The sequence below is a fragment of the Alosa alosa genome, chromosome 13 (assembly GCF_017589495.1).
Source record: "Alosa alosa isolate M-15738 ecotype Scorff River chromosome 13, AALO_Geno_1.1, whole genome shotgun sequence".
Lineage (NCBI taxonomy): Eukaryota > Metazoa > Chordata > Actinopteri > Clupeiformes > Clupeidae > Alosa > Alosa alosa.
Window position 1 is genome coordinate 12,879,123 of NC_063201.1, and position 25,058 is coordinate 12,904,180.

General features: G+C 37.9%; 2 protein-coding genes and 1 long non-coding RNA gene across 3 annotated transcripts; all 3 read left to right on the forward strand.

Annotated features, from left to right (window-relative positions):
- Positions 1 to 574: 574 nt before the first annotated feature.
- Positions 575 to 5,770, forward strand: LOC125305769 (protein asteroid homolog 1-like). The gene is made up of 5 exons (XM_048260710.1): positions 575 to 687; positions 1,535 to 2,841; positions 2,956 to 3,166; positions 3,604 to 3,784; positions 4,674 to 5,770. The coding sequence occupies exons 2-5, from the start codon at positions 1,564 to 1,566 to the stop codon at positions 5,095 to 5,097; spliced, it is 2,094 nt and encodes a 697-aa protein (XP_048116667.1). The 5' UTR covers positions 575 to 687; positions 1,535 to 1,563; the 3' UTR covers positions 5,098 to 5,770.
- Positions 5,771 to 7,932: 2,162 nt separating this feature from the next.
- Positions 7,933 to 13,097, forward strand: LOC125305770 (protein asteroid homolog 1-like). Its single transcript, XM_048260711.1, has 5 exons — positions 7,933 to 8,032; positions 10,097 to 10,680; positions 10,789 to 11,002; positions 11,412 to 11,592; positions 12,421 to 13,097. The coding sequence occupies exons 1-5, from the start codon at positions 7,933 to 7,935 to the stop codon at positions 12,668 to 12,670; spliced, it is 1,329 nt and encodes a 442-aa protein (XP_048116668.1). The 3' UTR covers positions 12,671 to 13,097.
- An 8,192-nt stretch (positions 13,098 to 21,289) lies between these two features.
- Positions 21,290 to 25,056, forward strand: LOC125306094. Its single transcript, XR_007195491.1, has 3 exons — positions 21,290 to 21,374; positions 22,489 to 22,625; positions 24,328 to 25,056. It is a non-coding gene; the product is annotated as an uncharacterized LOC125306094 (long non-coding RNA).
- The last annotated feature ends 2 nt before the right edge of the window (positions 25,057 to 25,058 follow it).

Sequence of the window (25,058 nt, forward strand, 5' to 3'; positions counted from 1 at the left end):
GCATGGCGGGTGAAATCAGTCAGCCACTGTTATGAATTCATGAACACGTGTGGGTGATAGCCTATAGCCTAGGCATAATAGGCTTATTTATGTTTTATTTTTAAAATGTCTATAGGGTAGCCTATTGTGTTTTCCGTTTTCGTTTGTCACTCTATACGCTACAATGTTATTGAGTGTTTAATAATTACAACCATAACTAATTAACATAAATGTACATTGCTATGCAAAATAAGTCTACCAACATTTGCAAATGATATGATCTGCTTTTTGTGTAGGCCTATGCCTTTGTGTGGATATCAGGCCTATGTTTTTTTTTACACGAACTAACCACTAGACTAAAATGTTACCATAAAATGTACCGATTTATTTATCGAGAGATAGGATAGGCTAGACCATTGGTTGGTTGGGCTGCATGCCTATTTAGTTTCATGTTTCGTTTTTGTATCTTAGGCGTTCTTGATTTATCAGTTTCGTTTCCCAAACTCATGTTTACCTTATATAATTATTACATGATCACGTCTGATGCACTTTAACTTTCGGTTTCCAGGTAGACTTCCTGCTATATAAACTAGATAAACAGCGCACCAGGCGGACACTTCAAGAAAGACTGCAACGAGAAACGAACAGCAGACATAACGTCTTGTGGACTGGGCTACTGATTATTTCCTTGCTCTTCTAATGAAATTGGTGAGGAATTTAATTGTTTTCATTTAAGCCTTGTTCTATTTATAAAAAAATATGTTACAATAATGCACTGTATATAGACTAGAAATAGGCCTACACTCTGAGCTACAATAATGTTAAAATGTAACTGCATTTACCATTAACGTTTTGCATAACGATAATATCTATATCTTGAAAATATTTATTCCATAACATGAAACTTAAATAATAAGGGCTTTTGAAGGCTTCAAGTGGCATTGATGAATTTCTCAGAATTGAAACTTGTTAAAATTCCATATAATCTCCTCACGTGTTTACATCATTGCTTCAAGCAAATAGCACTTGTCGTGATTGTGTAGCCTACAAATGTATGTTGTTTTTTACATTTTCAGTTGGTTATGTCATGCTGGTCAAAATACATATACTGGTCCCATGCTGAATAGTCCTACCCCATAAAACAAATATGTTTTTCTTTTTTTGCACAATGCTCGAAAAACCTTTGTTTTCTTTACACTGTCACAATATCTGTTGACAGTAAAAACTTTGAAACATATCCACTCTCATGCAATCAACCCCCTGCTCACACAATAATGTATAACTTTGTTTTGAAACAATTATGCACATAGACAATATTGTTGCCTTGCACAGTGTTCATTAGAAAATACCTACAAAGTAAACTCTATTGACAACACGACAAAGCAGTTTGACTATCTTGTTCAAAAACAAAGGCGTAAGGAATTGTCATTTTGATTGCACTGACAGTTTCATATCTAATTCCCATTGATCACAAATAGGGGAGAAAAACAAATCATTTAAATTACATAATTCAGACCTACATAAAGGTATAAATACAGTGTTTGTTTTCTTCCAGGGTTGCTGAGAACTTGGACAACAAACATCATGGGAGTCAAAGGATTAAAATCTTACATAGAGGGAAAAAATCTCTATTTGAAAGACTGCCATTTTAAAGGGAGCAAGTTAATTATTGATGGATGTAATCTGTGCAACGTTCTTTATGAAGCTTCAAAAAATGATTTGAAGCATGGTGGGGATTATATTGTTTATGAGATTTTGATCAGGAAGTTTTTTGCGGCTCTGAAAAACTGCAACATAGAGCCCTATGTTATCCTTGATGGAGGAAGTGACCATACTGACAAAAAACTGGAGACCCACAAGGATCGTGCCCGCCAAAGAATCAAAGAAGGCAAATATCTGTCATTAGGGCGTCAATATTATGGTAGCGGTCCTAAACCAACACTCTTGGCAATTGTTTTCAGCCAGATCCTCACTCTTTTGAAGGTACCATTTGTCCAGTGCATGGAAGAGGCTGACTGGGAAATTGCTGCTTTGGCCAATCAGTGGAATTGTCCAGTCCTATCAGACGATAGTGACTTCTTTATCTTTGAGCTAAAAGCAGGCGTTTTACCCATTTCACATTTCGAGTGGCGCAAAGTTTCCGCACAGAAGTTCATTCCAGCCAAGAGATTTTTAGTCTCAAACTTCTGTAAGTCTCTCCACAACCTGAGCGAACAGTTTCTCCCTCTCTTTGCTGCCTTAGCAGGGAACGACTATATAAATGTCACAAGACACACTATAAGATGGGAGGAGTTCTCCAGCTGCAATGCCCGTCTTGATGGCATCCTCCACTGGTTGTCTGACTTCCCAAATACCAAGGGAGCTATTGGTGCTTTTCTTGACTGCCTCGAAGATCAGAAGTCCAGAGGTCAAGTACGGAAGGCTCTCATGGCGTGTCTTAAAGAATATGAACTGACGAAAAGCAACGTGGCCCAGTTCTTCTTGAAGGCTGTCGTCCCCAGCAAATTGCCAGTGGAGCTGCAGGTTCTCCCCAACTGGATGCGGATGCCACTGTCTAAAGGGAGACTAAGTTCCACTCTCATCGATGCCCTAGTGTTGCAGAGAGTCCGACTGAGCGCACAAGTTGAGAACTTTGAACTCCCCAGCAGCAATGCAGTCTCGAGGCCTATTCGTCAGGTGCTGTATGGCCTTCTGTTGTCCGACCAGAAGCAGAGGGATGACAGAAAGCCCATTGCCCGTGTGAACCCAGGAGAGTGCTATGTGGAAGAATATGACAGAGAGGGCTTGACTCTGACCACTTTCTGGGTTAAGGCTGCTTGCCCGGTTAGTGGGAAGGATCTACATCTGAAAACACTGAATAAGGTACAATATTAAATCATAATTTACTTTGAATTTGAACAATTAATCAGGTTGATAAATCCCAGGTTTTTCAACGCAGCGCTTTGAATTGACAACAGTGTCTGTCTTTGTGTTCAGGCCCCATGGAAGCTACGATTGCAGGTCCTTTACGACACGCTTGGTGTGTCCAAACTCATTTCAACACCCAACGCCAAATTTCAGCTTCCTGTCTACGTCACATGCTACTGGCTTAGTAAAGCCGACCCACGGCCATGTTTGGAGGACCTATGGGCCCTGCTCCTGGGATTTGTGTTCGGAGAGCTGAATGGCCGATACAAGGGCGAGACAGGTATAGTTTGCCAGACTGATAAAGAATGCATGAAGGTGACGCATAAGGCTAAAAAGCTTGTTAGGTTATATTACTCACCTGATGTACTTAACAATTGAGCATTCCTCAGCCCCACCCCTTTGTTGTCTGTCCGACCTAGCAACAATCTCTGCGGTTACATGCAAACAAACAAACAGATTTCACTCCGATTATACTCTTTACTTCAATTAAAACATGTCTTGTAAATTGTGTAATCCGATTGAATGTGTGATCCAATTTTATAAGATCAGAGCAGATAATGTGGAATGCATGACTTTAAATTATTTTCTTAATTACAACTTTGCAGTACAGCAGTGTGCACAGTTTAGTTCCTCTCTAGCAATACACATATACAGAAGGAACCGATAATGGGAATCAGGTGTGTGCTCCTCTAAAAATGGTTGTTTTTGCCACTGCAGGTATTGCGCTGGTGTGGAATAGACTAAACAACCTGCGGAGTCACACCACACCTGGAGGCCCAGACCTGATGGCAGCTCACACCTACAGCCAATGGCAGGCCTGCATGAGGGATACTTACAAACTCAACCAACTGCTGTGCCTCCCTCTGGCTGAACTCTGGCCTCATCCTGAACTTGCAAGGTATGTTTACTTCCCTTTGGCCTTACTGCATACTCCCATAAAATTACAGATTGGTGCACAAAAGATTCCAGGAATTACATAATAAACAATGGCACATAGGCGTCGATTTTGCTGGGGATGGTGAGGACGCATACAGTACCTATCATTAGTCATTTAATGGCATAGTCCTTAACTGTTATCCACAACAATATTGTATAGTGTACAATATTACACAATAGTATAGACTACAGCCTAGTCAAGGGAAGATAGGGACCTGTTCACCACCACTTCCTTATGCGCTCAGCTCTTCTATTTTTGATATGGCTTTATTATCTTACCTGTCATGTGTTACAGTATGTTGTTTATTAGGTCAGAATGAGCACATTTGCACTTCGTAAGGTGTTGCCTGCTCACCGTTACATATTCCTTTGGCAGAACAACTTTTATTACTGTTTTCATTTTATTAGTCCATTAAAGTATTCACAATCCAAAGGGTCAGGACCAATGATTAGTAATGCAAATGTCATCCCAGACATACCAATTTCCCCACCATGTTAAACACTGTTAAATATAAATTATGTGATAAACTGATATGTGTAAGTGGTTCCAAACCCTATATCTCCATTTTTAAAAACATTATGTTATTTAATTGTGTATTTCAGATAATATCAATAAAATAACAAAGTTCTACTGAAATTATTTGGTAAACAAAATGTAAAAAAATATTTATGAAAATTAACTTAAATGGAGGATATAGTGTTTTGGAACCAAACTCTTCATTTGTAAGTGGTCTACTTATGGGTTTTGAAGCAAGAGGTCTCTGGAAGGCTGGTCAAAACACTAATGGGTTTTGTCAGTCATGTATTTTTCCAGGAGAGCATGCGATCTCAAACTCCTTTCTCTCTCTCAGGCTCTACTGCGGACCCTTGGTTCACCAGGCTGCAGCGAGGCTGAGGGGAGGCGCCACCCCAGAGTCGTTCCTCAGTGGGGGGCCAATCCCCCTGCAGCTCTTCAGAGACCTCGAACGTGCCGTGCTGGACTCCCTGGATGACGACATCCGGGACCAGCTACAGAGAGGGCCGCAACAACATCACCCAAGGAGAAGAGCCCAAACTATAGGGAACTTGGATGAATTGACCAGACAATTCGATCAGATGTTTGACGAGGACGAGGATGAAGATGATGAAGATAATGGTGGAAGGAGAGGCAAGGCGAAGTCTGAGGATGACGAAGCTTATGTCCAGATCCGCACCCGACACAAGAAGAAGAGCAGGGCTCTGCGAGCTTGCAGTCCTGGCAAACTGAATAAGCGAGACAGAGTGATCTGGGCCTGAGAGCCAGCATGACCACACACTTCAACTTTCAGAACGCCATTTTTTAAAAACACTTTTAGAGAATTATAATATTTACCTTATGAATGTGTTGCACTCAAGATGAAAACAAAATGGAATGAAATTTTCTTATTTATCTTTTAATATATTTTAATGTTTTTAGACTTGTGATCTTTGCTGTATAACTATATTGACATGATGATGCATACGTGACTGAAATTGTTATGGTGTTTTTAATTTTTGTACTTTCTTTTAAAGTCTCTGGGAATTATATTTACTTTATGTGTTGCACTCTGTGAAGACATATTTGAATATTAATTTAATGTATTTTAAATGTAGTTGTGTGGCTGAAAGATTCTATTTTAATCAAAATGTAATTAGCAAATTGTGACTGACCCAATTAATTGTACAACAATTGTGTGTGTGTGTGTGTGTGTGTGCTTTACTAGCGGTTTCTGTTCCAGGAAGCCATATCATTTGATTTTAAAATGATCAAATTTTACAATTAAGTTGTTTGTTTTCTGTCTTGGTATTGAATAATTCATCTCAACCAGCTCATGTTGGTTTATATAAAAAAAATTACAAGTTTATTCTCAATTAGCCACACCGAGAAAATAAATGGTTTCACATGTGCAATGCATAATGAAAAACAAATAAACAGAAGATAAAAAAACAATCTTTACAATCGACTTGGGTGTTGGTTTAAGGGGGGACAAAACTGCAAAGCTGAACTAACAGTTCACCTTCACAGAACCTAGAGGTTTTGAGTTGTACAGCACAAAATGTATAAGCTAGTGTCAGAAGCAAAAAACGTACCTCATGAACCTTTTGCCCAGAAGTTATGGACCCTTTCAAGAATAAAAACAAAAACAATGCTTGAACGTTCTATTTGGGCCCCAATCTACTTCCTCTGCATTAAGATAACATATGGAATGTTAAAAAGGAAGTCTTGTGGGGCCAACTATGATGCTGATAATGGAACTCTCTTGAAAGGGTCCATAGTTCATGCTTCATACCAAAGATTCTAGAACAGAGCTCTGTTCTAGAATCTTTGCTTCATACTCTCAAGACATGACCATCTACTCCAGCATCAGTCAACAGTTAGCACATGCGATATTCATAAATACTAAATAGGGTATAGTACCAGACCATAGCAGAGTTTTTGCAGTGTTACACCATGTCCTGACGGCAAGTGACATGAGTGACTGTCAGTGACAAAATCAATTAGATTGCCTAACTGTTATCATCTAGAATATCTAACTGACTGCAAGTTAAGCCGTGCTGTGAAGTGGAATATGATGGGGAACACTGTTTTGAACAGAACTGTTACCGGATGCCCTGCTCTATTTTCACTCCATCACTCACATTTAAATGGTGAATGAGAGACTGTTGTCAAATGAGGAGGAATGTGATGCTACAAAAGGGCATATTGAATAAATTCAGTATGGACAGAGATGATTCAAGCCTACAGTATGTGAAAGTTAAGCAGCAGCGCTCACAGGCTGTTAGGACCAGACGAAAGGAGGAGGCTTGTGCATCTTACCCAGGACTGTGAGGCTCTCTGTCTGGAAGACTTTCTGCAGCGGGGGGAAATAGATGATATCCTAGCCCAGCTCCTTATACTACGCTACCACCACCCAATTATAATCCCAGGCAGAGATGTAAATACAGTCACTATGATGTACACAGATTACAAGTATGTTCAATCCTAATCTGTTAATTAATATTCTAACTGAATGCAGGTATGGTAACAGGGAAGAATTTGAACCGGTAATGAAGAAGAGAAGTATTACAAGTTCACACATTGCTGCATGGTGCTTTAACCAGAAACAGACACTTCCCAACCTCTCACAAATCAATACTGAACACACAGCAGATTGGAATCTGGATTAATTTGCCATGCAGGTTGTGTATCCTGGTTTCTAAATTTAGGCGTGTATGTGTGTGTGTAAATAACTGGAGTATACAGTATACATATTTCAGCAGCAAAGTGCTTTTTTGGCCATTGCAACCATTACCTTTGACATTCCTGTATTTTTCTCTGAACTCCAGTCCTTCACATTGTTTCCATAGCCTCCCCTGACCCTTACCCTTCATGCTGCAAACCCCTCTCTATGGACACTTTTTATTGGACTTCATATATGCAACAAATGTGAATGTGTAAAATTTGAAATTCGGAGTGATTTGTACACAACCATCCTCATACATATTTGCCAATAATTTTGTTCCTGATACTTTTGTCTGCTCATGTGAATAGCCACCTGCTGGTGCAGCTAATAACTGCATCTCACATTTGCACTTCATCATTTTTTTGAAGCAGATCAGGCATGGTACAAAGTGCACATAGATTCCACAAATAAAAGGAGGGAAGTCATATGATCTTTTGGGTCTGTCAAGAGGGGTCTTAAGGCATATCTGTTCAGGATGCGTTTCTTATGAGTTATGGTTTGTATATTATAATGTTTGTTTATTTTCAATATTGATTGCATTGACATTAATAAACATATTGTGTATTATTGCTATTCTCCTTGTAGTCTTACCAATATTTTTAATCTGTTCACTAATCTGTTCTGGCGCAAAAAACTTGAAACTTACCCATGTACTATATGTGGTTAACAGGTGTAAGTAAAGTACATATTTAAAGAGTAAAACATGCTTAATGCTGTTTTTTTGTGGATGTGACTTAGATATGACTGGAAATGCATGTGAATGGTGACATATTTGTGATTCTTCTGTCGGTTATAATAAAAAAAGGTCATAATTGTTCAATTAGTAGTAAAATGTGTGTTATGTATCTGTATTTGTATTTGTGAGTGCATGTACCTACGAACATTGAACATGTCAAAGAAAACAAAACAGGTGGAGGTCATAGTGGTGTCCCTGGGCGTGATCACATTGTCTGCAGCTTGTGGGAACAAAGTCTCAGGGAGGTGCCATGGCATTTAGTGATGAAATCAACAAACCTCATATCCTCCACTACAACTGGACAATACATAGATGCAATTAAGCTAGTTCATTTCATAGTTCATTCAACACTGCAAAAGATATACAACAAATATGCACGACTGACAAACTAAGAAAGGACATTTCAGTGAACAAAGTGTGGAAACAAACTGTGAATCTTTGAGTGCACACAGAGCAAGCATCCACAGTACAGTATGTGTACTGTATGTTTAATGATGAGACCTAGTCTTCCCTCTTATCTTAATCTTTAAATGATTCTAAGTCAGTACACTTTCTGTCACATTCAGTGAATATATCCTCATAATCTGCCAGCTGTCCATTTTGTGTCCAGAGAAAAAAAAAACCTGGCCTACCTTTGCCTTAATGATAAGTCCGCCCTTGTTCTTGGCTTATCAAACAGTTTCGTTTCCTAAACACATGTTTACAGCCTTATATGTGATCTGATGGACTTTAACTTTCGGTTTCCAGTTAGACATTGGATATAAACTAAACAGACTCCTAAAGAAACGCAACCACCCACACCATAGGTGTATCTAAATTAGCTATGTACCAGAAGTGACATTTTACCGTGACTCAAAGACAGTGTTGTAAGGCTGCGTGTACACAACCGCTTGGAGCTCCAGTGGAATTTTCATTTCACGACGAGAATTCTCGGTCTAACCGTTCATGTGCCGTTGAAACGGTGTAAATAGGCGACCCATCAGGCCAGCACTATAACTCCGAGCGTGGTAAACAAAATCGGATATTTCATGCAGTAAATGCTCCCGTTAACAAACAAACCAGATTTTGTTCAAATCTACACACCTATGGCTACTGAAAAATGTCAGGTTAATTTAGCAAATGTTATTTTGAAGTGTTAAAAAACATCGTTGTTTTAGAATTCCTTGGGGGTGTTACGATACCTGTTGTGGAGAAATATGGCCAGCTCTGCGTCACACTTGATATTCTTCGTTTGACGAAGACGTCACCATCTCAGGAAGCTCCTCCGATGTCCACTTAATTTGTTTATTGTTTTAATTTTGGAAATTTGCCTGCCTCTCGTAGGCGTTCATGACTACAACTGACAGCTGTTGACAGTTGGCCTTTGCTAATTTGGCAACCCAAATAGGAGGACGCGCTAGCCCATTATTAATACGCTATTCTAGAATTAATCGTTCAAAACATAAACGAAAATTCTAAGACATTCCGCCCCGTAACTCATTTTTTTCATGGGTTTTACGGGGTTTTACAGGTTAGAGTAATGTTGTCAAATAAGCCATTACTTCAATTCATCGTGTTTCCTTCCTCTCTGACAACATATGGTGATCATTTTTGGAATGGTTACAGTTTATTTTCCATTATTTCCTACATACATGTAGCCTACTGGACCTTTAAGGCTTGCTCTACCTATATATATATATTACAATAATGCACAATATATAGACTAGAAATACACTTTGAGCTAAAATAATGATAAAATGTAACTGCATCTAACATTAACATTTTGCATAACGATAATCTCCATACCTTGAAAATCTTTGTTATGAAATTACCTCAAAATAACTTTAGCTTTTTTTGAAGTTTAGATTTCTAAATTATAGTTTTTCAGTGGCTTTGGTGCATTTCTCAGATCAGAATTATAATTTTCAAAACTGCTTGTTCAATATCTAAATGTAAATCTGTAAATCAGGTTGCTCGCCCAAGTATACTTGCGTATACAAGGAATTTAGTCTCTGCATCTATCCCATCTGTGAATTAGTGAACACACAGAGCACACAGTGAGGTGAAACACACACTAACCCGGAGCAGTGAGCTGCCTTACTACAGCAAATGCTTTAGTACATCCATGTGCCTGTCTTGATTGTGTACAAATGTCTGTTTTTTACATTTTTTCAGTTGCTAATGTCATGTTAGTCAAAATGCATATACAGTAGGCTACTGGTCCCATGCTGAATAGTCCTACCCCATAAAACAAATATGGCTTTATTTCATCGTTTGAGTCATTACATGCAAAAGTCTTGAACTAGCTGTGATAACTAGTTGTAATAATCTGTCACAGGAGTAGGCGTAGGAGTAGGAAAACATACCCGTCTTGATGGCATCCTCCATTGGTTGTCTGGCTTCCAAAATACCAAGGAAGCTATTGGCGCTTTTCTTGACTGCGTCGGAGATCAGAAGTCCAGAGGTCAAGTACAGACGGCTCTCACAGCGTGTCATAAAGAATATGAAGTGAAAAAAAGCAACGTGGCCCAGTTCTTTTTGAAGGCTGTCGTCCCCAGCAAATTGCCAGTGGAGCTGCAGGTTCTCCCCGACTGGATGCGGATGCCACTGTCTGAGGGGAATCTGAGTTCCACTCTCATCGATGCCCTAGTGTTACAGAGAGTCCGACTGAGGGCACAAGTTGAGAACTTTGAATTCCCCAGCAGCCATGCGATCTCGAGGCCTATTCGTCAGGTGCTGTATGGCCTTCTGTTGTCCGACCAGAAGCAGAGGGATGACAGAAAGCCCATAGTTGCCCGTGTGAACCCAGGAGAGTGCTATGTGGAAGAATATGACAGAGAGGGCTTGACTCTAACCATTTTCTGGGTTAAGGCTGCTTGCCCGGTTAGTGGGAAGGACCTACATCTGAAAACACTGAACGAGGTACAATATTAAATCATATTTACTTTTCATTTGAACAATTTCTCAGGTTGATAAATCACATGTTTTTCCATGCAGCGCTTTGGTAACAGTGTCTCTCTTTGTGTTCAGGCCCCACGGGAGCTACGATTGAAGGTCCTTAACGACACGCTTGGTGTGTCCAAACTCATTTCAACACCCATTGCAGCCAAATTTCAGCTTCCTGTCTACGTCACATGCTATTGGCTTAGTAAAGCCGACCCACAGCCATGTTTGGAGCACCTGTGGGCCTTGCTCCTGGGATTTGTGTTTGGAGAGCTGAGTGACCGATACAAGGGCGAGACAGGTATAGTTTCGCCAGACTGATAAAGAATGCATGAAGGTGACGCTTTTGCTAGAAAGCTTGTTAGGTTATATTACTCACCTGCCTGATGTATTTAACAATTGACCCTTCCTCAGCCCCACCCCTTTGTTGTCTGTCCGACCTAGCAACAATCTGTGTGGCTACATGCAAACAAACAATCATATTTCACTCCAATTATACTCTATTTTAGATTTTACTCTATGCTCTATTTTACATGAGATCAGAATACATAACAATGTGGAATGCATGACTTTAAATTATTTTCTTAATTACAACTTTGCAGTACAGCAGAGTGTGCAGTTTAGTTCCTCTAGCAACACACATACAGAAGGAACCGATAATGGGAATCAGGTGTGTGCTCCTCTAAAAATGGTTGTTTTTGCCTCTGCAGGTATTGCGCTGGTGTTGAAGAGACTGAACAACCTGGGGAGTCACACCACACCTGGAGGCCCAGACCTGATGGCAGCTCACACCTACAGCCAATGGCAGGCCTGCATGAGGGACACTTACAAACTCAACCAACTGCTGTGTCTCCCTCAGGCTGAACTCTGGCCAGATCCTGAACTTGCAAGGTATGTTTAGTTCGCTTTGGCCTTACATACTATAAAATTACTGATTGGTGACAAAAATGATTCCAGAAGGAATTACATCATGAACAATGGTATAATCCTTAACTGTTATCAGTTTCCACAACAATAATATGTAGTGTGTAATTTATTACACAATAGTATTCATGGGCTACAGCCTAGTCAAGGGAAGATGGGGACCTGCTCACCACCACTTCCTTATGCGCTCAGCTCTTCTATTTGGGATATGGCTTTATTATCTTACCTGTCATGTGTTATGTTGTTTATTTATGTCAGAATGGGTACCTTTGCACTTCGTAAGGTGTTGCCCGCCTCACCGTTACATATTCCTTTGGCATAACAACTTTTATTACTGTTTTCATTTTATTAGTTCATTAAAGTATCACAATCCAAAGGGTCAGGACCAATGATTAGTTATGTAAATGTCATCCCTTTACTTGTAATTGCAGAACAGATGTACCAATGTCCCCACCATGTTAAACACTGTTAAATATAAATTATGTGATAAACTGAAAACATTAATAAAACATGATATTTAATTGTGTATTTCAGATAATGTCAATAAAATAAAAAAGTTCTACTGAAATGAATTGGTAATTAAAATGTAAAAAAAAATATTTATGAAAATTAACTTAAATGGAGGATATAGTGTTTTGGAACCAAACTCTTCATTTGTAAGTGGTCTACTTATGGGGTTTGAAGCATGAGGTCTCAGGAAGGCTGGTCAAAACACTAAGCCGCTGGGTTTTGTCAGTCATGTATTTTTCCAGGAGAGCATGCAATCTCAAACACCTCTCTCTCTTTCTCTCTCAGGCTTTATAGCGGACCCTTGGTTCACCAGGCTGCAGCGAGGCTGAGGAGAGGCGCCACCCCAGAGTCGTTCCTCAGTGGGGGGCCAATGCCCCTGCAGCTCTTCAGAGACCTCGAACGTGCCGTGCTGGACTCCCTGGATGACGACGTCAGGGACCGGCTGCAGAGAGGGCTGCCACAAAATCACCCTACGAGAAGAGCCCAAACTAGAGGGAACTTGGATGAACTGGCCAGACAATTCGATCAGATGTGAGATGATGAGAGGAAAGGCGAAGTCTGAGGATTAGGAAGCCTATGTCCAGATCCGCACCCGACACAAGAAGAAGAGCAAGGCTCTGCGAGCTTGCAGTCCTCATAAACTGAATAAGCGAAACAGAGTGATGGGCAGCATGATCACATACATCAACTTTCAGAACTTAAGAAACACTTTTTAAAGTCTTACATAATTATATTTACCTCATGAATGTGTTGCACTCAAGATGAACACATAATGGAATGAATATTTGCTAATCTTTCTATCTTTTAATGTATTTTAATGTTTTAAGACTTGTGATTGATAATCTATTTTTTTCTTTGTTGTACCAACTATACTGACATGATGATGCATGTACGTATGCATATATATTTTGTTCTAGGAGGCCATATAATTTGATTTTAAAATTTTAAAATTTTACGATTAAGTTGTTTGTTTTCTGTCTTGGTATTGAAGAATTCTAGCCTACAAATCTAGACGCACCCTAGCATCCCATTTGCTGCCAGGGCTAGAAGAATTCATCTCAGCCTCCTTATTTTAAGGTTTATTAAAACATTTGAATATACAAGTTTATTCTCAATTAATAACACAGAGAAATGTTTTCACATGTGCAAAACACAATGAAAAACTAGAATGTAATGCCAGAGGAATTACAATAGTGGATGGAAATCTGCTGGCTTAATGTTGGTGGGGAAATTCCTTGAAAAAAAAGAAACATTAAATCACTTAATCTTTGAGTTCATACAAACCCTCGTACCAAAAGACCTTGTGTGTCAAGGCGTTCTTGAGGTATAACACTCAAGGTGTTTTTCACCTTGACATTTGACCTTTGACCTCCAACATCAATTCACTTCATCTTTGAATCCATACAAATACTCATACCAAATTTCAGGCATGTATGTCAAGGCATTCTTGAGATATTGCACTCAGAGTGTTCATTGACTTGACCTTTGACCTCCAACATCAACTCACTTCATCTTTGAGTCCATACAAACACTTGTACCAAATTTGAAGCATATACGTCAAACTGTTCTGGAGATATAAATGTAAAGCATGAGATATGGCTGTGACTTTTATTTTTGACACACAGGAAACACTTAAACAGAATGTGTAGTTTTAGGGAGCACCAGATTGTATGCATTAGAAGCTGAGACATTGGAATTCACAGGTGACACCTGTGCCAGTGTTCTAATTAGCCCGGGAACTACTCTGGGAGCTTAACGAGCGCAGCTGGCTTTAGGCCATTATGACATCACAGCCATTCAAGTCTATGGGGGAAAAATGAGCTTTTACCATTTTAATCCCCTATTTCTCAAAAAGTATAAACTTTTAAGAAAATCTGAAAAAGTTACTCTGTTGTCCAACTCCAGACCTACAAAACGGTTATTTTAACATGTCTGTACGTTAAGCGGTTAGAGTCGCATTAATTCTTGAAAAGGTAAAAAGAAAAAAAGGTTATAATAACTAGAATGTAATGCCAGAGGAATTACAATAGTGGATGGAACGCTGCTAAAGTTGGTGGGGAAATTCCTGGAAAAAAACATTAAATCACTTAATCTTTGAGTTCATACAAACCCTCGTACCAAAGACCTTGTGTGTCAAAGGCGTTCTTGAGATATAACACTCAAGGTGTTTTTCACCTTGACATTTGACCTTTGACCTCCAACATCAATTCAGTTCATCTTTGAATCCATACAAATACTCATACCAAATTTCAGGCATGTAAGGCATTCTTGAGATATCGCACTCAGAGTGTTCATTGACTTGACCTTTGACCTCCAACATCAACTCACTTCATCTTTGAGTCCATACAAACACTTGTACCAAATTTGAAGCACATACGTCAAACTGTTCTGGAGATATAATGCGCAAAGCATGAGATATGGCTGTGACTTTTATTTTGACACACGGGAAACACTTAAACAGGATGTGTAGTTTTAGGGAGCACCAGATTGTATGCATTAGAAGCTGAGACAGTTGATTTCACAGGTGACACCTGTGTCAGTGTTCTAATTAGCCCGGGAACTACTCTGGGAGCTTAAAGGTGCTATTTGTAGGATTGTTACCGAACGTTCTGTTGGCCAAAATCAAAACACTGGTGAACGTTCTCAAGACTACCAGACGCGAGCCTCTTCTGGGTTGCCAGATGTAATGAAGACTTAGCTAACATTAGTTGACCTGCAGCTGCTTTAACGTTTCTCCAACCATGACCCAGCTACACATTACGGAAACAGTGAAAACAAAAAAAATACCTCTCTAACCAACGTAACATATGTAGCTGAAGTTAGCGATGCAGTTAAGTTTAGCATAGGCTACCTGTTGTGGAGAAATATGGCCAGCTCTGCGTCAGACTTGATATTCTTCGTTTGACGAAGACGTCACCATCTCAGGAAGCTCCTCCGATGTCCACTTAATTTGTTTCTTTTTGTTGACAGTTGGCCTTTGCTAATTTGGCAACCCAAATAGGAGGACGCGCTAGCCATTATTAATACGCTATTCCAAAATTAATCGTTCAAAACATAAACGAAAATTCCAAGAGATTCCGCCCCGTAACTGATTTTTTTTCATGGGTTTTACGGGGTTTCACGGGTTAGAGTAATGTTGTCAAATAAGCCATTACTTCAATTCATCGTGTTTCCTCACTCTCTGACAACATATGGTGATCATTTTTGGAATGGTTACAGTTTATTTTCCATTATTTCCTACATACTGGACCTTTAACAAGTGCAGCTGCCTTTAGGCCATTATGACATCACAGCCTTTGAAGTCTAAGGCGGGGAAATTAGCTTTTTAACATTTTTAATCCCCTATATCTCAAAAAGTATAAACTTTTTTAAAAATCTGAAAAAATAACTCTCTTGCCCCACTCCAGACCTTCACAACGGTTATTTCAACAAGTCTGTATGTTAAGCGGTTAGAGTCGCATTAATTCTTGAAAAGGTAAAAAGAAAAGGTTATAATAATAACTAGAAAACGCAATTCCAGGGAATTACCAGTGCATGAAAATGCAAAACATATGGTGTGAAATATATTGTTAAAACAGATGATGTGCTAATTGGCAACCAACATGATGAGGTTTAATATAGTTCAAATGACTGAACTAGGTAGATGAGGTTTAATATAGTTGGAATGACTGAACTAGGTAGATGAGGTTTAATATAGTTGGAATGACTGAACAGTTAAATAGGTGGATAGTTTAAAAGGTTAGCCTGAGAAACTGATAGGGTGCAGGTGGCCTGGCCACCTGGCCTAAATTCTAATTGCTTAGCGGCAGTCTTAATAGAGCCATATTGTATGCTTAAAGCCTGAGACAGAGTATATAGTTTAAAAGTTAAATGTAGATAGTGTAATGGATGTTGATAGACAGAAAGTTGAATGGATGTTGATAGGCAGATTGTTTAATGGATGTTGATGGATAGTTTAATGGGTGGATGAGTGAATGGTTTGAAGAGGATGAATGGATAGAAAGTTGGATGAAATGTGTCTTATATCCTTGTAGAATGGAGAAACACAGAGAGAGTTGGTCTAGTTCAGTAGAAAACAGTTGATACAGGTGCAATCAGTTGAACTGATTCTTTGATGGGGCCTAGATGAGCAGCTGGAAGATGATACAGGTGCAAATCAAATTAATTAGTCCATTGTGATGTCATCAGCCCATGTTAAGTCTATGGGGAAATTTTGAGTAGTTTTTAATTAATAGTTTAAACAGTATAAAAGTTACAAAGCTGAAAAATACATAGCACCCATGTCCTAAGTAAGACCTACGTAACATAGTTTGAATGAAGTTTCTACGTTAAACGGTTGAAGCTGCATTAAGTGCGTTAGAAGAAGAAGAATAAGAACTAGAAAAGCATTTCCTGAAGCAAATACAGTGCATGAAAATGCAAAAAATATGATGTAAAATATCATACAGAGTAAAAACAAACTATATTGATTGCTAGGTAGATGAGGTTTAATATAGTTGGAATGACTGAACAGTGAAATAGGTGGATAGTTTATATAGTTAAATGATTTGCTTGGTAGATAAGGTTTAATATAGTTGGAATGATTGAGCGGTTAAATAGGTGGATAATTTAAATGGTTAAATTATTTAGGTAGATAATTGGCGATAACTGACAGTTGGAGCGGCTCTAATGTTTGCTAGCAGTTATGCTAACTATGTTATCAAAGATAATAATGTTAACCAAGTTACTTAACTTAGTTAACTTAGCTAATGTTTTCATTTTTAGTAGTTATGCTAACTAGCACTATGTTAACCATGTGACTTAACTAACCTAGCTAATCATTTTTAGTAGGTATGCTAACTATGCATATTAGTATGCTAACATGTTAAGTATCTTTACCATGTGACTTAGCTAACTTAGCTAATCATTTTTAGTAGGTATGCTAACTATTTTAAGTAGCAGGTTAACATGCTAACTATGTTAACCATGTTACTTAGCTAACCTAGCTAATCATTTTTTTAAAAGTTATGCTAACTAGCATCTAACATCTTAACTATCTTAACCATGTTACTTAGCTAACTTAACTAATCATTTTAGCAGTTATGCTTAACCATGTTTACTAACGTGTTAACATTTTTAGCATGCTAATGCTATCTTAACCATGTTACTTAGCTAACTTAGCTAATCATTTTTTAGCACTTATGCTAACTAAGCATCTAACTATCTTAACCATGTTACTTAGCTAACTTAGCTAATCATTTTAAGCAGTTTTGCTAAAAATGCTAAGCTAAGCATCTTAACATGCTAGCATCTAACTATCTTAACCTTGTGACTTAGCTAACTTAGCTAATCATTTTTAGCAGTTTTGCTAAAAATGCTAACTAGCTTATCTTAACTATCTTAACCATGTTACTTAGCTAACTAGCTACAGTGGGTAGGAGTCATAGTTGATGACAAGTAACAGTTACAATGGCTGAACAGTTAAAAAGTTCAGTAGTTTAAAGGGTTAAATTGTTTAACAGTAAAATATTATAGTGAGGACTTTTATTTTGAATCAGTTTTTGGCAGAGGAAGCAGTTGAACAGGATGTGTAGTCTTAATAGGGCCAGTTTTTTCCTTGCCCCTGTTGCTCTTGGGTGCTCCTTGTTGGTGCCCCCCACCCAATCCCAATCCTCCCCCACCTTTCTTATGCAGCCCTTGCCACTTAATCTACTAAACCCCTCTTCTACTGCACTTTTTACCCCCCCACTTTGCACAAATAGGCTGACACCAGACATAATTTCACTGCATTTCTTACTTCCAGTAACTATATGCATGTGACAATAAACTTCCTTGTACCTTGTATGCTTAAAGCCTGAGACTGGCAGTTGGTCCAGGTGGCCCGAACACCTGCCATAGGATTCTAATTGCTTAACGGCTCTATTGTGATGTCATCAGCCCATTTTGAATCTATGGGGAAATTTTGACTAGTTTTTAATTAACAGTTTAAAAAGTATAAAAGTTACAAAGTTGAAAAATACAAAGCTCACATGTCCTAAGTAAGACCTACGTAACATAGTTTGAATGAAGTTTCTCGTTAAGCGGTTTAAGCTGCATTAAGTCGTTAGAAGAAGAAGAAGAAGAAGAAGAACTAGAAAAGCATTTCCTGAAGGAAATACAGTGCATGAAAATGCAAAAAAATATGGCGTAAAAAAAAATCCTACAGAGTAAAACAAACTATATTAGTTGCTAGGTAGATGAGGTTTAATATAGTTGGAATGACTGAACAGTTAAATAAGTGGATAGTTTAAATGGTTAAATTATTTAGGTAGATAGTTGGCGATAACTGACAGTTACTCAGCTAAATTAGCTAATCATTTTTAGCAGTTTTGCTTATTAGCAAATTTAACATCTTAGCATGCTAACTATGCTAACTATCTTGCTAACCGTTACTTAGCTAACATAGCTAATCGTTTTTTTAGCAGTTATCTTAACTATGTTAACTAAGCATCTTAACTATCTTAACCACGTTACTAAGCTAACTTAGCTAATCGTTTTTAGCAGTTTTGCTAAAAATGGTAAGCCCAAGCATCTTAACTATCTAAACCATGTTACTTAGCTAACATAGCTAATCGTTTTTTAGTAGTTATGCTAACTAGCATGCTAACTATCTTTAGCATGCTAACTATCTTAACCATGTGACTTAGCTAACTTAGCTAATCATTTTAAGCAGTTTTCTTTAAAATCTTAACTAGCATGCTTAACATGTTAGCATGCTAACTATCTTAACCATGTGACTTAGCTAACTTAGCTAATCATTTTAAGCAGTTTTGCTAAAATGGTAACTAGCATCTTAGCATGCTAACTATCTTAACCATGTGACTTAGCTAACTTGGCTAACTAGCTCCAGTGGGTAGGAGTCATAGTTGATGACAAGTAACAGTTACAATGGCTGAACAGTTAAAAGGTTCAGTAGTTTAAAGGGTTAAATTGTTTAACAGTGAAATATTGTAGTGAGGACTTTTATTCTGAAACAGTTTTTGGCAGAGGAAGCAGTTGAATAGGGTGTGTAGTCTTAATAGGGCCAGTTTGTATGCTTAAAGCCTGAGAATGGCAGTTGGGACAGGTGGCCCGAACACCTGCCATAGGATTCTAATTGCTTAACGGCTCTATTGTGATGTCATCAGCCCATGTTAAGTCTATGGGGACATTTTGACATTTTGTTTTTAATTAATAGTTTAAAAAGTATAAAAGTTACAAAGCTGAAAAATACATAGCACCCATGTCCTAAGTAAGACCTCATTAACATAGTTTGAATGAAGTTTCGTTAAGCGGTTGAAGCTGCATTAAACGCGTTAGAAGAAGAAGAATAAGAAGAAGCCTAGGAAGAACAGTACAGTGCATTTTCATGCACTGTAATAAGAAGCCTAGGAAGAACAGTACAGTGCATTTTCATGCACTGTAAAAAAAGCCTGGAATAACAGTACAGTGCATTTTCATGCACTGTAATAAGAAGAAGCCTAGGAAGAACAGTACAGTGCATTTTCATGCACTGTAATAATAATAATAATAATAAGAAGAAGCAGCCAGGAGATTTCAAGATAGTGGATTCCATCCACATCAGTTGAGGGCTGCAACTTCACTTTTTAAATGACAATATCCTGGCCGGACTACTGTTGTCAGTGATATAAGTATTTGAAATGAACATGATTTCTTAATGTCTAGTGACATATCAGGGCCATTTTATGATTAATTGAAATATTTTTCTTACATACGGTTCCTTTAATGATAAATCCGCCCTTGTTCTTGGCTTATCAAACAGTTTAGTTTCCTAAACACATGTTTACAGCCTTATATATGATCTGATGGACTTTAACTTTCGGTTTCCAGTTAGACATTGGATATAAACTAAACAAACAGCGCACCAGGTGGACACTTCAAGAAAGACTGCAAAGGGAACAAAACAGCAGACAAAACATCTTTTGGACTGGGCTACTGATCATTTTCTTGCTCTTCTAATGAGATTGGTGAGGAATTTAATTGTTTTAATTTAAGGCTTGCTCTACCTGTATATATATTTTACAATAATGCACAATATATAGACTAGAAATACACTGAGCTAAAATAATGATAAAATGTAACTGCATCTAACATTAACATTTTGCATAACGATAATCTCCATACCTTGAAAATCTTTGTTATGAAATTACCTCAAAATAACTTTTTAGCTTTTTTTTGAAGTTTAGATTTCTAATTATAGTTTTCAGTGGCTTTGGTGCATTTCTCAGATCAGAATTGTTATTTTCAAAACTGCTTGTTCAATATCTAAACGTAAATCTGTAAATCAGGTTGCTCGCCCAAGTATACTTGCGTATACAAGGAATTTAGTCTCTGCATCTATCCCATCTGTGAATTAGTGAACACACAGTGAGGTGAAGCACACACTAACCCGGAGAGGTGAGCTGCCTTACTACAGCAAATGCTTTAGTACATCTATGCGCCTGTCTTGATTGTGTACAAATGTCTGTTTTTTACAATTTCATATAGTTGTTACACTTCAAGATGTCCCAACATCGTTAACAGTTAGTAAAAGTATTATAATACACCACATATACAGAGTATGGCGATTATTCCATATGCCTGAGGCTAATGAAGATAGAGGTATCTAAACCGATTTCTCTTAAATGGTTCCGACATCTTTGCGGCCCCAAACAGATTTATTTTTATTTCTGGTCAAAGAAATGGCCCTTTTAAGAGAAAAGGTTGCCGACCCCTGGTCTAGCATATACTGTATATATAACAGACAGGAACACCAGGATGTACAGAAAGATTTATAGTAAATCAAGCCTACAGTGCACAGCTCTGACCAAGGGGTGTTTTACTGTATTGGTAATTAATTAATCTTCCCTCTTATCTTAATCTTTAAATGATTCTAAGTCAGTACACTTTCTGTCACATTCAGTGAATATATCCTCATAATCTGCCAGCTGTCCATTTTGTGTCCAGAGAAAAAAAAAACCTGGCCTACCTTTGCCTTAATGATAAGTCCGCCCTTGTTCTTGGCTTATCAAACAGTTTCGTTTCCTAAACACATGTTTACAGCCTTATATGTGATCTGATGGACTTTAACTTTCGGTTTCCAGTTAGACATTGGATATAAACTAAACAAACAGCGCACCAGGTGGACACTTCAAGAAAAGACTGCAAAGGGAACAAAACAGCAGACAAAACATCTTTTGGACTGGGCTACTGATCATTTTCTTGCTCTTCTAATGAGATTGGTGAGGAATTTAATTGTTTTAATTTAAGGCTTGCTCTACCTGTATATATATTTTACAATAATGCACAATATATAGACTAGAAATACACTGAGCTAAAATAATGATAAAATGTAACTGCATCTAACATTAACATTTTGCATAACGATAATCTCCATACCTTGAAAATCTTTGTTATGAAATTACCTCAAAATAACTTTAGCTTTTTTTTAAGTTTAGATTTCTAATTATAGTTTTTCAGTGGCTTTAGTGCATTTCTCAGATCAGAATTGTTATTTTCAAAACTGCTTGTTCAATATCTAAACGTAAATCTGTAAATCAGGTTGCTCGCCCAAGTATACTTGCGTATACAAGGAATTTAGTCTCTGCATCTATCCCATCTGTGAATTAGTGAACACACAGTGAGGTGAAGCACACACTAACCCGGAGAGGTGAGCTGCCTTACTACAGCAAATGCTTTAGTACATCTATGCGCCTGTCTTGATTGTGTACAAATGTCTGTTTTTTACAATTTCATATAGTTGTTACACTTCAAGATGTCCCAACACGTTAACAGTTAGTAAAAGTATTATAATACACCACATATACAGAGTATGGCGATTATTCCATATGCCTGAGGCTAATGAAGATAGAGGTATCTAAACCGATTTCTCTTAAATGGTTCCGACATCTTTGGCGGCCCCAAACAGATTTATTTTTATTTCTGGTCAAAGAAATGGCCCTTTTAAGAGAAAAGGTTGCCGACCCCTGGTCTAGCATATACTGTATATATAACAGACAGGAACACCAGGATGTACAGAAAGATTTATAGTAAATCAAGCCTACAGTGCACAGCTCTGACCAAGGGGTGTTTTACTGTATTGGTAATTAATTAATCTTCCCTCTTATCTTAATCTTTAAATGATTCTAAGTCAGTACACTTTCTGTCACATTCAGTGAATATATCCTCATAATCTGCCAGCTGTCCATTTTGTGTCCAGAGAAAAAAAAAACCTGGCCTACCTTTGCCTTAATGATAAGTCCGCCCTTGTTCTTGGCTTATCAAACAGTTTCGTTTCCTAAACACATGTTTACAGCCTTATATGTGATCTGATGGACTTTAACTTTCGGTTTCCAGTTAGACATTGGATATAAACTAAACAAACAGCGCACCAGGTGGACACTTCAAGAAAGACTGCAAAGGGAACAAAACAGCAGACAAAACATCTTTTGGACTGGGCTACTGATCATTTTCTTGCTCTTCTAATGAGATTGGTGAGGAATTTAATTGTTTTAATTTAAGGCTTGCTCTACCTGTATATATATTTTACAATAATGCACAATATATAGACTAGAAATACACTGAGCTAAAATAATGATAAAATGTAACTGCATCTAACATTAACATTTTGCATAACGATAATCTCCATACCTTGAAAATCTTTGTTATGAAATTACCTCAAAATAACTTTAGCTTTTTTTGAAGTTTAGATTTCTAATTATAGTTTTTCAGTGGCTTTAGTGCATTTCTCAGATCAGAATTGTTATTTTCAAAACTGCTTGTTCAATATCTAAACGTAAATCTGTAAATCAGGTTGCTCGCCCAAGTATACTTGCGAGTATACAAGGAATTTAGTCTCTGCATCTATCCCATCTGTGAATTAGTGAACACACAGTGAGGTGAAGCACACACTAACCCGGAGAGGTGAGCTGCCTTACTACAGCAAATGCTTTAGTACATCTATGCGCCTGTCTTGATTGTGTACAAATGTCTGTTTTTTACAATTTCATATAGTTGTTACACTTCAAGATGTCCCAACACGTTAACAGTTAGTAAAAGTATTATAATACACCACATATACAGAGTATGGCGATTATTCCATATGCCTGAGGCTAATGAAGATAGAGGTATCTAAACCGATTTCTCTTAAATGGTTCCGACATCTTTGCGGCCCCAAACAGATTTATTTTTATTTCTGGTCAAAGAAATGGCCCTTTTAAGAGAAAAGGTTGCCGACCCCTGGTCTAGCATATACTGTATATATAACAGACAGGAACACCAGGATGTACAGAAAGATTTATAGTAAATCAAGCCTACAGTGCACAGCTCTGACCAAGGGGTGTTTTACTGTATTGGTAATTTTTCCTTTGCACAATGCTGGAAAAGCCTTTGTTTTCTAACTCTGGCACAATGTCTGTCGACAGTAAAACGTTTGAAACATATCCATTCTCTTGCAATCAACACCCTCCACAGACAATAATGTATAACTTTGCAGTTTTTAAATAGTTATGCACATAGACAATAGTGTTGCCTTGCACATTGTTCAATAGAAAATACTTACAGAGTACACTCTAATATAATATATACCAATGCTTAATAAATGCTGTACTTATCATAAAATGTTACTCAAAGCAGTTTGACTATCTTGATCATAAACAGTGGCGTAAGGAATTGTCATTTTCATTGCACATTGGCAGTTTCATTGGTATAGATACTTGCTTTTGAGACATAGACTAAGCTTTTTGAGCAAGATACACACTTTTGCAGGTACAGTAATACACTGTGGTGCAGTTTGCACTAATTGTTTTAAGAAGTACACTTACTGTTGTGCAAACGTTAATGGTGATTTGAGAAATGCACTAAAGCGACTGAGAAAATCTGTAAATTGAATGTGGGTGCAAGCTGCTGGAACATTGTGCACAAGCATGAAAATATATCAAATAAACTATACAATGTTTATGTTTAATCTACAATACAGCATAGATCAAATGAAAACATAAAAAAACGAATGATTTACAGAATCATGGGTGTGAGGAGATTATGTTGCTAATATTTAACGTGAGGCTGTTTCATATCTGATTACCATTGATCACAAATAGGTACAAGGAAATGGGAGACAAAAGAGAACAATTTATATAAATGACATAATTCAGACCTAAAGGTATAAATACAGTTTTTTTGTTTGTTTTCTTCCAGTGTTGCTGAACTTGGACGACAAACATCATGGGAGTCAAAGGATTAAAATCTTACATAGAGGAAAATAATCTCTATTTGAAAGACCATTTTACAGGGAGCAAGTTAGTTATCGATGGGTGTAATCTGTGCAGTGCTCTTTATGAAGCCTCATATCATGATTTGAAGCATGGTGGGGATTATTACGTTTATGAGAGTTTGATCAAGAAGTTTTTTTGCGGCTCTGAAAAACTGCAACTTAGACCCCTATGTTATCCTTGATGGAGGAAGTGGCCATACTGACAAAAACTGAGGACCCTCAAGCAACGTGACTGACAAAGAATTAAAACAGCCAAAGATATGTCATTAGGGCGCAAATGTTATGGTGGAGGTATTAAACCAGCACTCTTGCCAATTGTTTTCAGCCAGATGCTCACTCTTTTGAAGATACCATTTGTCCAGTGCATGGAAGAGGCTGACTGGGAAATTGCTGCTTTGGCCAATCAGTGGAATTGTCCAGTCCTATCAGACGATAGTGACTTCTTTATCTTTGAGCTAAAAGCAAGAGTTTTACCCATTTCACATTTCGAGTGGCGCAAAGTTTCCGCCCAGAAGTTCATTCCAGCCAAGAGATTTTTAGTTTTGAACTTATGTAAGTGTTTCCTCAACCTGAACGAGCAGTTTCTCCCTCTCTTTGCTGCCTTAGCTTGTTCTGTCACTCAATGTATGAGGTGTCCAAAATGAAAGAAAACGGC